This window comes from Chondrus crispus, genomic scaffold, assembly GCF_000350225.1.
Source record: "Chondrus crispus Stackhouse genomic scaffold, scaffold_42, whole genome shotgun sequence".
Classification (NCBI taxonomy): Eukaryota; Rhodophyta; class Florideophyceae; order Gigartinales; family Gigartinaceae; genus Chondrus; species Chondrus crispus.
In genome coordinates, this window is record NW_005179363.1 from 361,590 (window position 1) to 373,989 (window position 12,400).

Below are 12,400 nucleotides of genomic sequence, written 5' to 3' on the forward strand. Positions count from 1 at the left end.
TAGCGCACTCCAGTGTTGTACCCTTGGTACTGTACGCTCTGGTGCACAGGAGAGAGAGGGTGTTGGGTTGGTGGAACAAGAGGAAAGGAGACAAGGAAAACAGGTGACGACGTTGTAATATGTAGGAGCAGAACACAAAGCTGGTTCGGGGGCCATACAAGGGTACAGCAGGAAAATTCAACAGGTGGTTGATGCGTTTTACAGACGTGGGGCGGGCGGGCAGGGGGGAGGTACACTATTCATCATCGTAGTTGTGTTTCTGCTAGTTGTGATTCTGCTAGTTGTGTTTCTGCTCATGGAAATTAATCCATTCACTTGTCTTTGCTTGTGATATAGTTGTTTACAGACCATATGGAAAGAGCAGCGATGCTGCCGAGAGGTCGACTGAGTCTCGCTGTCAGACAGAGAGTTGAAGAGCGAGGAGAACAAGAATGAGGGAGAGGGAGAGAGAGAGAGGAACTCTGCACTCCATCATGACACGATGGTGTGAGTTTTTATGTAAAAAAGCGGAGCGCTCCCTTGCCAGGGCAAAGGGCCGGCCACCAAGCCACCTTCTTACTGTAGTACCAAGGGTAAAGTAAGAACGTGGCTTGGTGGGATTTGCACTCTCCGCAGAAAAACAGCGTGTCGTATCTCCGCGCGGTTAGTTCAACTAACTTAGTTGCACCACCACCACCACTTTGCTGTCTCTATTTTCGTCCGACGAGATAAATTCTCGATTATGTGATCTTTCCCCTTCCCCATCCCGAGTGTAAACCTTACTGTTCTGCGCGCTGTCCAGTACACAGAGAGTAAGTACAGTACGCTGAAGAAGAACAGAGTACACTGTACCCTCGTTGCCCACCTAATTAATCTCCTCGCGCGGTTACAGCACACGCGACACTTTGGGTGCGAGGAGATCTCTCCTCTCCCAGTTGGATAGGCGATGCCCGCTGTAAACAGTGCGCCCAAAGCATCATTTTTGCATGTGTAATTGAAGGAGAAAATGGGCGGCGAAGGGCGCTCAGAAAAAGGCCACATATGTTGCATTGGTTATGTGTGCAAGAGGCATGGGTGACATTAGACGGTGTGTGGATACATGTGTGTAAAGTTTGCGCGTTGTTACTGGTGAAACCGGCGGGTGAAAAGGGGCCTGCGCATGAGAGACCCAGACGCCAATACTGGAGAAAGACATTTGTGTGATGACGTTTCGCCACTGCGAAGGTCATGCCGCAGTTATTCGAATCCTGGGCTCGCGATGAAGGAACTGCCTCGTTGCGTTATACAATATATAAATACAAAGGAAAATCCGCGTGTTTCGGGGGGAGTAGAAAAAGGAAGAAAAAAAAAGACAATATTGTAAACGGCCCTTACAGAAATGTGTTGGATGCATGAAAACAACAACGAGGATGATAATGGGACGGGGCGGGGGGGGAAAAGTTGGAAGAGCATCTCAACTTTGAATTGACCCATAGCTCTAAGGCGAGGGACGGCCATTATGCTGCTGTACCCGAAAACGCACGAATTGAGATCATGCAGGAGGGGTACAGCCGTCATACAGCCCCCGTACTGTACGTACCATCAAAGCGAGAGCCTCTTGCGATCCTCACGAGCCCTGACATTGCCGGGGCCCCTCTTTTTCTTCCGAATTTCATCTCCGTCCGCCAGAACTGTAATGGAAACTGATGTGTGACTATGCGTAAGCCAATGAAACGCTTCAGGACAGGTGTAATGCAGTCCGCCGAATAACGGAGCGTTAGCTCACGTCGCGCATTGGCGTGACCGCACCTGACAGCCTCCAGTCACGCCGCCATCCCCTTCAGCCTGCTACAGTACCATCACTACCGATAACTATTTACTCTTTTGCCCTCTCTGCCTCTGAAACACCCTCTTCCTCGACCGACTGTCTCAACACACCCCTCCCACACTATCCATCCATTCATTCATTCTTTCATTCACCCGTTCCTACCGCCCCCTCCCTACCGCCCCCTCCTCCCTTCTCTCCCGCTTCATTCGACGCACACAACATTTCCACCCTCGCACCTGCATCCCCCAGTCAAATCTCCTCTTGCAACTCATTTAGTAATATAATTCCTTCGTCCAATCCCATGACCGTGTCACGTTCTTCCTCCCTCCTTCTTCGTCCCACGTCCCACCGACAAACTAGCGCCAACAACAACCCTTATTCCAAAAAACCATCCCCCCCTCCTCTTCCTCCACTGTACACTACTGCGCGGTTACCATTATTCACGTCAGGAACCTAATTTCCTTTCAATCCATTCCTTTTTCCCAAGTCTCTTCCTCCTTTTCATACCTCAACGTTGCCTTCGAACGCCTTTCCAACACATCCCCCTACTCACATCCCCCTACTCACATCCCCCGCTCCCCCTTAATTTTCAACTTTGCCTTTCCATTCTCATCCGCGCCCTGTATCTTCCAAATCATCCGTTTTGTACATTTCTACCTCTTACATTTTCTTTCCACCCTCGCTCAACCTTTTATCTTGAGACCTTTGCAGTATCTCATTCTCCTTATTCTCGTGCACCGACAATTGCACACGAGTCTGCTTCGAATCTTCTCCTTGTTCTTGCCGTACATTATCAGCACTCGCTTCTCGCCCTGTACCCCCGACCATAATCCCTAGTCGAAACCCTCCAAACACAATACCCGCACATCCCCATCTACTCCTCGTTCTATTTTCCTCTGCGGTTATTAAACCACCTGCTCCACCCCCTCCATCATTGTTGCTCGACTTCTTCATTGCCTCCTCAGCCTCCGACGACTCAACCGCATTCCCACTCATCAACAAAAATTCTCACGAATCCCCCGTTTTGTGCATGCCCCTTTGCGACTTGTCTTCCTCTAGCGCTTCGATCCATCTTCATCCGCTTCCTAATTCTATCAACCAAACATTTGCTTTCTGCCGCTGGCATGCTCGGATTCACAAACCCAGCTCCATCGTGGCAATCCTCCAAGGTCCGCTCAACTTCAACCAACGCCTGCACTCCAACCCGGTCCTGACGTGTCGTCCAGTTTCCGTCCGTTGAGTCCTCGGTGTCCATTACCGCGCAACTCCATTCGCTGAGCTGGCGAGCACAACTTTGTTCTTTAACCTCCACCTTCAACCACCACTCTAACTCATCTCTCCACGCAAGTGCCGCTTCATATTCCTAGCACCCTTCCTTTCTTCCACACTTGCTGACATGCAGCCGGCAACTCATCTCGTCATGTCCAGGTTTCCAGCTTCGAAACCCCACTCATCCTATCACACCCAGGCTTCATGGCTGCGCTCTTCCCCTGACTCGCACCATCAACTCTCATCCTGCAACTCATCTCGCACGATCCCAAGCCAATCCTCCAGCCCGGAGACCACCATGGTGGACTTTGACGTGCTTCTTCAGAGGTCTTCCTCAGTTCCGGCCAACCGCTTGCCATGCACATCGTACACTCTAGATCATGAAGAAAATCTTATGGATTCTCTCGGAAGCTTCAAGAGCGTGCTGCTGAAGGGAAATCAGTCGCTGCATGTGCGCACGCACGAGCGCGGTCAGGTACAAAGCAGAGAACATATCCAATTTATGTCCAATACGTCACATTCACATCAAATACCGCTGTCCCAGAGCATGGTAAAGCATGGCAAGATGGATACCTCGTCACATCGCGTGGGTCGTTCTAAACCGCCGACACAGCCGAGAGACAGCCAGGCAAAGCCTCCCGACCAAGTCGGAAAGACAAGAGCTGAAATTCGGCGTGCCCGTGCTGCACGCAATCGATCAAGTGCTCGAAGGAGTCGGCTTCGGAAGAAGGCCGAAAATCAGAGAGACATGGAGCAGGCCACACTCGTCCAGAGGCAAAATGAGTCCCTGAAACATAGGTTGAATGAGTTGAAAGAAAGAGTAATGAACTTGCAGAAAGTCGCTAACGCCCTTGGTCTTGCCGATGGGCAGCACGGAAATTTAAGTGCCGGGGCGGGAACACAAATGGAGTTCACGCATGCGCAGCGTTAACGCGGGGAAGACGTAAGAGCTGCAGCGAAAGTCACGGATGGGAAGACCACGGTGATATGCATGGGACAATTTCATTCCCACTACACGGTCATAGACCGATCCTTCCAGTGCCACGGAATTGAGGCAGATATCGTCTCGAGAGACGCACCCTATTTCTGCGCCGCATCACAAGAAGATTTATTCATACTCATTCCAAGTCTCATTTCATCGACAAAAAATGTAAGCGGACAATTTTGTGTATTTCGGATGGGCCTGAATGAGCTACCCAAGGGTAGAGACGAGACGGCTTGGTGCTCTCTCGGAGAAACTCCCAAGAGTGCTGGACACAAAGAAAATTGGAACCCAAACTATTCCATTGGCTATGAGAGTATTCTAACGACTTGGACCATGCAGACGATGCGGAGCAACGGCGTGAGCCTGTTGACTTATTCTTTCAAATGTACAACCCTTGGTGCTGTACAGCCCGGACTACGCATGAAATGCGCAGTGAGTGGGGTTTTCTTGCACTAAACTAAAAAGAGAAAGCACATGAGATGGTGCACCATTTCCACCTTGCTTCGTTTTACTGTAAAAAGCCGCACCCTAGGACAGTTGTCGCGATTATGTAGGCTAGTTGCGACAAGCCTCCTAGGCTTTGAGGTTCATTCGTTCTTGGTGCACAGCCGTGGGTCCGTGAAGGGCAGACACAAGCAAAACCCAGTAAAACTAAAGTGAGTCATTGCTTTAAGAAAAGCGTTTACTGTTGCGACAAACACCACAGTACACGTATGAGGATATTAACTACTTAATCTAAGAAGCAAACGGGTAGGCCCAAGGATAGACGCTATGCCGAGTTTCATTACTGCGATAATCAAAACCACGATTCAGAGCCGTTGCCAGAAATAAGATATTCTGGGTCTGACGGCCCTCAAAGCCACAAGATCTTATTTCTTTCCAGCGCTGCTCCACCAAATCCCCCAACCATACAGTACAAGCAATTCGCGCGGATTTGTCCCTTCTTCTTCAGCATCGCCAAAAACCTTGCGCGGATGGAAGAGCTATCCCGGCAGCAAGCCGAATTTGACTTCTGATCTACAGTACCCAAGGGTACAGTATTGCCGAAACCATTCACTTGGTTTAGTGCTGATACTTAGCAGGTGATCTCTGTACCAACAGAAGGATGGGTTTTCAATCCCTTGCAGTGCGCATCTCCATCTGCAGTGCATTTAGGAACTTGATGCCTTTCTGGGGAAGAAGCGCTAGACAACAACTTCGTCCGTACTTGACATAAACCTAAAAAAATTGTCGGGCCTTTGCGTGAAGGGGTCCTCCAGTACCCCAGGCAATATCGTTGGCGAGACTGGTTCGGTTGGACTGCCTATTGCTAACAAAGCATCATGCACTTGGCTTCCAGGTCGCACAGTCGCCGGGTCTATCATTGGGCCTTCTTCGTAAAACGGGGAAACTTGTTTCGGAGGAGCTCGAACTTGCGCCTCATCCCGAGCACTTCTGGACACTCCTTGAGCCCACCATCGGCTCTTCAGTAGAGCGAACACAAGAAGAAACACCGCGATAATCGCCAGGATGATCCCACCAATCCAGCCTTTGTCATCATCTGGACGCATCACTGTGGCAGCTACAAGGCTCATGGAAGCCGAAAACTTCGACAGTGATTGCAAACCCGGTCCGGCGCAATCTCGAAGTGCGCTGGTCAACTCGCTTGTAAAACGACCTCGTCCCTCCCGCAATAGCCGGGGCATATGCCTTGCATTTTCACAAGGAAGCAGCTCACTCGGCGTCAGATCGGCTCCAACTTGCCTATCCGCGCTATTCCAGCTACTTGATGCACTCGTTAAAAAGGTTCCCAAGATATAACCGGCCGGTATGAGGGCCATGAGCCACCCGCTCAAGGCCCGCTGACCAAATCCGAATCCAATAACCACAGGAGCAAAAAGTGAAATTGTGACAGGGATCACCGACTCAAGAAGCATCAGCCTTGCTATTCGTCTGAAGAAAGCGACGGCTGTGATCTCCGCATGGGTATAGTTCTCGGATTCGAAAGCCACTTCGTCGGTAGCCTGGGCGGATGCGGCCACCAGAAGCCCTGCTACTGCAAACGGAAGAAGCACACCAAGAAAAGCACTTACAGTCACGAGTATGTCGGAGACAGGCAAAAGTTCGGAATTGGCAATGAAAACCGACGGTGATGGCGACGAAGAGCTTTCCTCCGGGCTTACCAAGCCGCGTGGTGATGGGACTAGCCCAGATTGGTGTGCAACAGCTAGGAAGAGCGTGCAGGCCGTCAGCACTGAAGCTCCATTTGCGAACTCAGTATTTGATGCTGTTGTAGTACTGCTTACTAAACTTAGCACTTCACAGAATGTTCGCCGCCAGTATCGCATCCTGGAGGCGCAAGAGATATTATTTGAGTTCTCAGCGACATGGTTCATCATCGTTGACGTTGTTCTGGAACCAGCAGAACATAGAAACCCCAGTGTCGTCAAACCAGTTCCGTACGCCCCGAACAGTTTGTAAGACGAGAGTAGTGCGATAGCAACCAGCAAGGCCTGGAGCGCCGTAGCAATTAAACCATTAGTAATTGCTTGGATAATAGCCTTTGACAAATTGCCACTCTGGACAAATGCGGTAACTTTAGCGGTAGGGAGAGCAGTCGCTGATGTGAAATGATCACAAGTGATTCCAGTCATAGTGGCCGCCAAGAGCACTCCCAAAATGAGACATCCAAATAAGCGCCACGACGTCGAGTTTGCATTTCCAAGACTCCTTCCTGACACGGTCATCGGCCGATAATGATCCATTTTCAGAACACCTCCTTGTGGCACAGGGACGGGATTCACCTCCTCGCCGCCCGAAAAGTTCAAATACTTCTCTCCGCACTGTCCACTGGAGCCGTCGAGTACCATTCTCTGGACTTTCACCTTTCCAAGCCCTTGGTAACTCTGAAATTCTGACAGTGGGCCGAAGAGGCCAAAGCATAAAGCAGCTGACGCAGCAATAAACAGGACATATCCGATGACGTAGTTGCGCCGCATCGTTATCCGTACGCCACGAACAACACAGAGTGCCTGACTTTCGTATGAAACAGCATACTTTCCGTACAGCGGATAAACAGTGCAAACAAGTGATACGAGAATACCGATGGCAACGATAACAAAAGGAAGGGCAACAAACGCCGAGTTGGATCCCCACGTCCTCAGATCGGGATATTTCATGTACAGATTATCCTCTTTGCATATGTACGTTGCGTAGGACAATCTTTGGGGATATCCAAAGGGCCCACAGACCTGGTCGACGTAGAGATGATTAAATACGCACATAGCGAGCGAGTTGCGATAAAAGAAGGGAAGGCTTGTCCCAAGAATGGCAGTACCAGCCACGGCGCTGGCGATAGAAGCGAAGGTATCACTTGCCGTACCCACAATGGCGCCGAGTCCGGAGCTTGCATATGCAGCGATGAGGTGAGCATCTTGCGGGTTTTCAATTACGCCATCGCCGTTATCGCATAGATTGGTCGCGCTAGTATTCGTAGCACGGGTTAAAATGCCATTTGCCATGCGAACGAAGAGGGATGCCGCGGTCGACCCTGCAGCAAGGCCGGCGAGGGCACGAACATCAGAAATCATCAAATACAAGGCGGGTGGAACGAGCACGGCTATGCCGAGAACGGCGGAACTGATCGCGGCACCCGAGCGATATGAAACCTTGAACGGGGCCTTAACGTCATCGACAGCTTGAGCAGCGCTGCGGACCTGCCCTCTCGTGGCAATAGAAACTCCAGCCTGTCCAGCTGCAAGAGCCATAAGAGCTCCAAGAATGAAACAAGAGGCAGTGGCCCAGTTGATAAAGGCGCCGATCAAGGTAAAGACGAAGACGGTTGGGAGGACCATGATGGCGTATTGATGCAGTAGAACCGTAGATGCAACCTTGCGCAAGAGCATTGAAGTCTCTAACAGCCGGGCCGGTCCGACATCGATCATGAGCAACGTGTAGACGGCTCTTGCAGCCATAAAGAAAGCGAGGGCTCCCACGACAAGGCCGATCCAGAGCAGGGCGGAGGGAACCCTGAAGGTGAAGGTTTGGAACAAATAGTCTGTGGTAGGTCCAGAGCTTGCATCATTTTTTTCGCAAAGAGAACTGACGACGCACTTTGCCACGAGGATCTGCCAGACAAACAGGATCAAAAAGGCGATGGCGAAGACGACGAGGCAGAGAAGGAGGGACTTAGAACGAGTGGTCTTGTCAACGAGAAAAGTAGGATCAACGGGGTTCTCGGCGTCCCAGTGCTTTTGCTTGTCTTCTCGAAAGGGAAAGTCAGAGGGGGTGAGAGGGGTGTAACCAGAGTAGGGGACGGGGTCGCTGCTGTCAGAATTGTCCATGAAGGTGTAGGGGTGGTGAGATGTTAGATGGCAGGCGTATCGGCGGAATAGAAGAGGCGACTAGGCGAATCGCGGTGGAAATGCTAGGAAAACTCTATGCTGTGGATCGAGTCAGATTGAAGTGCGTGGTCGGGGTCAAGGTCGGGGTCGGGGTCGGGGTCGGGGTCGGGGTCGGGGTCGGGGTCGGGGTTGGGATCTGAGTCGGGGGGCTGTGTGCAGGGCGGGTGCGACTGAGGCTGGGGATATGCCAGCTCGACGGATCGATTGGGCATCTTCGATTCAGCCGCGGCAGAGGGCGAAGCGCGGAGGGAGGAAGGAAGCGTGCAATTCGAATCCACGTACAAATTGGACGTTGTCAGTAAGAAGTGAGGGGGCTCTGTCACCTTTCGGAGGGGTGGAGGTGGATAGAGCGGGGCAGAGATTGCAATCAGATGCATTGTAGAAACTGCAAAACAAAAAGGATCATTTTCGGGACACCTGAGGTCAGATTCGTCCTCAATCGGAAAGATCGAAGATTCCGTGCTGTATACTGTACGCCACTGTAGGGTCATGTCGTGCGGTGGTGCCACTGCACCACCCGGTGGTGCCAGCACCACAGCACACACATAAATGGCCTTCGGTCTTGTGTGCGGTATTATAGTTTGTAATACATTTTCTACACTGTGTGCTGCTCTCTGTCTCTGCTTCAGAAGCGTATGGCGTATCGAGACTAAAAAGGAAGATGCACATACTGTACCCTTCCACGCCTGTTTCAACAAGCTTGAACAACCGCAATGCAGATAAAGTTTATAGACGGCGCCCGTCAGCTGCGATAAGTCTTGATCAACGACGGAACGGCGACAGATACCCGTATAGATGCATATTACACGACGAAGAGCTGCCGGAGCCCTTCGTGATGTTTCTGAGCACGACACTTCGACGGCGCGTCTACTTCGACGGTTGATGTATCTGCCATCTGCAGCTACTAGCCCCTTAGACGCAAACATCTACCGTGAAACAGCATCTGTAGACCCCTCTAGATGCGCTTGTGTCGTTGCCACAGCAGCGGTGCCCACATTCTGTAACCGCGCAGTATCTGTGTGTACAAGCATGCATAACGCGCTCATACAGTTACATGCCTCACATCAAGTCAAGTGAGTCTACGGCTACCCTTCGTAGCGACATTACAGATCTTCAAACCCTCAGATATGGATGGTGGTGTACACTCGCGTAATACACGTGTACTCGTGTACACGAATACGATTTTCAATACAACAGTACAATGGTACTTACTCTGTAAATTACTGTGAAATGCCAGACCAGATTAGGATACTGTACGATATGATTCACATCACTATGTATGGAATCCATACATAGTCACATTGTTCAACACCATTTCAATACAGCACCGATGCGGAAGTGTGCCTTATTGCCACATCACCAATCAAGGCGGTGCGGTTCTGAGAACCGCACCCTCTCCCTCCCGCATTCCTTCTTCCTCGTCCTTGCCCCATCACCGGAATGGAGCCCTCAAAGTCTTCTGCCGACACCTTCTTTCGCACCACCCTCGTTCCCCTCTTGCTCATCGTTATCGCTCCCCCCGGCGTCCAATTCGTGTGGGTTGTTTGCTATCACTATTCGGGTGACCTGCGCCTCTGCCTGCAAGACTCCCCCTTGCAAATATGGGCAAACTTTCCCTCTCCCACACTCTTCGCTGCCCAGCTGGTACTCACGTTTCTTGTTGCGCAGCTACTTCTGCTTCTTCTCGTCCCAGGCAAGAAGTTTCTCGCCATTCCAACGCCGATGGGCAACCGACCGCAGTATAGCCTCAACGGCGTCGCTTGCTTCTTGATTACGCATGCGATGCTCGGGATTGCCGCATGGAAAGGGTTTATTCGATATGGCCTTCTTTACGACCATTTCGGTGAGGTCCTCGCTTTTCTGGGCAAGTTTGCCCTTGTTGTCACTGTTCTCTTGTACTTTAGGGGGATTTATTTTCCCACCAACTCGGACAGCGGCACGACCAGTTTCGGTATCGTATGGGATATGTGGCATGGAACGGAGCTGCACCCGGAAATCTTTGGCGTTAGTTTGAAGCAGCTCGTGAATTGTCGCTTTGCCTTGATGGGCTGGAGTGTTGCCATAGTCGCGTTTGCTTGCAAGCAGAGGGAGCAGTACGGATATGTGTCCAATTCTATGTTAGTTTCAGTCGTTCTCCAACTGGTGTACATCTTCAAGTTTTTCGTTTGGGAGGCCGGCTATTTCAACTCAGTAAGTCTTGACCATTCTCATGTGTGCTTATTTTGGATCTATCTTAGACCGTTATACTAACGCGAATGCCGCGATGCTTCTGTGTCGCTCTCTTTATAGGTTGACATCATTCATGACCGCTTCGGTTTCTACATCTTTTGGGGCTGCACCGCCTTCCTCCCAAGCATCTACACGCTGACGAGTTACTACCTTGCCACGCACCCGGTCGTGTGGGACCCGCGCGTCGCCGTTGCGATAACGATGGTCGGCGTTGGGGCCATCTGCTGCAACTACTGGACGGACAAGCAGCGCGAGGTGTTTCGTGCGACGAACGGACAGGTAACAATCTGGGGTCAGAAACCCGTGAGCATCGAGGCACAGTACGTGACGGGGGATGGCAAGAAGCGACGCAGTTTGCTGTTGGCAAGTGGATGGTGGGGCGTGTCGAGACATGTGAACTACGTGTTTGAGATTGCGCTCACCTTTTGTTGGAGCGTGCCCGCAGGTGGGACAGGCGTGATCCCGTACGTGTATGTGATGTTCTTGACGATATTATTGACGGATCGGGCGTATCGTGACGAAGTTCGATGCTCGGAGAAGTATGGCAAGTACTACGAAGAGTATTGCCGGTTGGTACCGTACAAGATGATTCCCGGTGTGTACTAGAACGGGAGAACAAGTGCGGCGAGGTTGACGGCGTTGTGCATGGCGAAATGATTGGCGTGCGCGTGCGTCGTAGGACTTGTACCTTTGGTAACTTACTGTACCCTCTGCTGTACAGCTCGAGATTGCGCAGCAAGAGGATACATTGCTGTAGATTTACCACAGTATTATTTACTGTGAATTCGTTCGGAGATCATGGAAATTTTTGGGTAAGGCTTGTCACTGATTACTGTCAAGTTGCTTCCGCGAAGCACAAACATTGGCACGTGGCGTGGAAGCCTGGCCTGACTATCTCAGTGCGGCGGAACGACGATTATGAGGAGAGCGTGGATGCACAAAACTGAAAGGCAAGGACAAAAAAGGGGCGGTGTCACGAAGGGTAGCCATTCAAAATGCCGACGCACTCAAGGCGATCCTTATCAGGAATCTCATACGGAAAGCAAAGGTTCATGTCAGGTACAGACCCTCTTTCTAATGCGCCGGTAGTGACCTCGCCATAGGCCATAACAATAACGATATCTCCTACTTGATAGCCCGACCTGTCCCCAAAGCGGGCCTCAACGCTTTCGACCTGGCCCCCAAACATGTGGACCTCACATACACGGGTACCCTCCTTCCCCGCACGAAGCACGAGCACATCCCTCTGTCCATTACTGACGTTGACGAGATGAACTTGCATACCGTCCTCCAAGCTGGCCTGACGCATCCACTCCTCATCCACGACGACGCAAGGACAGCTCACCCCTTCTTTGACAGCCGTGACACGTGGCCTATGTATCTTTCCCACGGCAAGCTCGACCGTGACGTCGTCCGCGGGCTCGATGTGCACGTACTGTGCACGGGTGCTTTCCGCGGGATCGAGGGCATCCCAAACCGGGAGCCTCTTTGGCAAGCGTCGGGCGGAGCGAGCGTAGGCCGTTATGGAGACGATGTCTCCCGCGGCGACATGCAAGGCGGCGGCGCCGTTGACGCAGACGGTGTCCTCCGCGGCGGCGCGGTCGGCAACAATGACGTAGGTCCAGAGTTCCAAGGCAGTGCGCTCGACGCGGATCTGGACGAGCTGGCGGTGGTGCAGACGGGCGCGCGCGCAGAGAGAGGGGGCCAGGGTGACGCTCCCGACGTAGGCGGCGGAGGCGGCCGTGACGC

At 51.8% G+C, this 12,400-nt stretch overlaps 9 protein-coding genes across 9 annotated transcripts in view; 6 read left to right on the forward strand and 3 right to left on the reverse strand.

The window, feature by feature from the left end:
- Window positions 1-3,182: 3,182 nt before the first annotated feature.
- On the forward strand, window positions 3,183-3,986 carry CHC_T00006489001 (hypothetical protein). The gene has a single exon (XM_005719085.1). The coding sequence runs from the start codon at window positions 3,183-3,185 to the stop codon at window positions 3,984-3,986; it is 804 nt and encodes a 267-aa protein (XP_005719142.1).
- A 1,238-nt stretch (window positions 3,987-5,224) lies between these two features.
- On the reverse strand, window positions 5,225-8,362 carry CHC_T00006490001 (hypothetical protein). Its single transcript, XM_005719086.1, has one exon. It carries the CDS (start codon window positions 8,360-8,362, stop codon window positions 5,225-5,227), a length of 3,138 nt encoding a protein of 1,045 aa, XP_005719143.1.
- Window positions 8,363-9,752: 1,390 nt separating this feature from the next.
- CHC_T00006491001 (hypothetical protein) lies at window positions 9,753-10,193 on the forward strand. Its single transcript, XM_005719087.1, has one exon. The coding sequence runs from the start codon at window positions 9,753-9,755 to the stop codon at window positions 10,191-10,193; it is 441 nt and encodes a 146-aa protein (XP_005719144.1).
- An 11-nt stretch (window positions 10,194-10,204) lies between these two features.
- CHC_T00006492001 (hypothetical protein) lies at window positions 10,205-10,672 on the forward strand. Its single transcript, XM_005719088.1, has one exon. It carries the CDS (start codon window positions 10,205-10,207, stop codon window positions 10,670-10,672), a length of 468 nt encoding a protein of 155 aa, XP_005719145.1.
- Window positions 10,673-10,852: 180 nt separating this feature from the next.
- CHC_T00006493001 (hypothetical protein) lies at window positions 10,853-11,257 on the forward strand. Its single transcript, XM_005719089.1, has one exon. It carries the CDS (start codon window positions 10,853-10,855, stop codon window positions 11,255-11,257), a length of 405 nt encoding a protein of 134 aa, XP_005719146.1.
- A 47-nt stretch (window positions 11,258-11,304) lies between these two features.
- On the forward strand, window positions 11,305-11,598 carry CHC_T00006494001 (hypothetical protein). The gene has a single exon (XM_005719090.1). It carries the CDS (start codon window positions 11,305-11,307, stop codon window positions 11,596-11,598), a length of 294 nt encoding a protein of 97 aa, XP_005719147.1.
- A 26-nt stretch (window positions 11,599-11,624) lies between these two features.
- Window positions 11,625-11,759, reverse strand: CHC_T00006495001 (hypothetical protein). The gene has a single exon (XM_005719091.1). The coding sequence runs from the start codon at window positions 11,757-11,759 to the stop codon at window positions 11,625-11,627; it is 135 nt and encodes a 44-aa protein (XP_005719148.1).
- A 17-nt stretch (window positions 11,760-11,776) lies between these two features.
- On the reverse strand, window positions 11,777-11,905 carry CHC_T00006496001 (hypothetical protein). Its single transcript, XM_005719092.1, has one exon. It carries the CDS (start codon window positions 11,903-11,905, stop codon window positions 11,777-11,779), a length of 129 nt encoding a protein of 42 aa, XP_005719149.1.
- A 16-nt stretch (window positions 11,906-11,921) lies between these two features.
- The window catches only part of CHC_T00006497001 (hypothetical protein), a 1,080-nt gene continuing 601 nt past the window's right edge, over window positions 11,922-12,400 (forward strand). The window contains exon 1 of the mRNA XM_005719093.1: window positions 11,922-12,400. This exon is cut by the window's right edge and continues 601 nt beyond it. Coding sequence (XP_005719150.1) covers window positions 11,922-12,400 — 479 coding nt within the window.

Bases quoted from the DNA above. Each gene is read 5' to 3' on its own strand.
- CHC_T00006489001 (XM_005719085.1), top strand. From the start codon at position 3,183: ATGCAGCCGGCAACTCATCTCGTCATGTCCAGGTTTCCAGCTTCGAAA.
- CHC_T00006490001 (XM_005719086.1), bottom strand. From the start codon at position 8,362: ATGGACAATTCTGACAGCAGCGACCCCGTCCCCTACTCTGGTTACACC.
- CHC_T00006491001 (XM_005719087.1), top strand. From the start codon at position 9,753: ATGCGGAAGTGTGCCTTATTGCCACATCACCAATCAAGGCGGTGCGGT.
- CHC_T00006492001 (XM_005719088.1), top strand. From the start codon at position 10,205: ATGCTCGGGATTGCCGCATGGAAAGGGTTTATTCGATATGGCCTTCTT.
- CHC_T00006493001 (XM_005719089.1), top strand. From the start codon at position 10,853: ATGGTCGGCGTTGGGGCCATCTGCTGCAACTACTGGACGGACAAGCAG.
- CHC_T00006494001 (XM_005719090.1), top strand. From the start codon at position 11,305: ATGATTGGCGTGCGCGTGCGTCGTAGGACTTGTACCTTTGGTAACTTA.
- CHC_T00006495001 (XM_005719091.1), bottom strand. From the start codon at position 11,759: ATGGCCTATGGCGAGGTCACTACCGGCGCATTAGAAAGAGGGTCTGTA.
- CHC_T00006496001 (XM_005719092.1), bottom strand. From the start codon at position 11,905: ATGGACAGAGGGATGTGCTCGTGCTTCGTGCGGGGAAGGAGGGTACCC.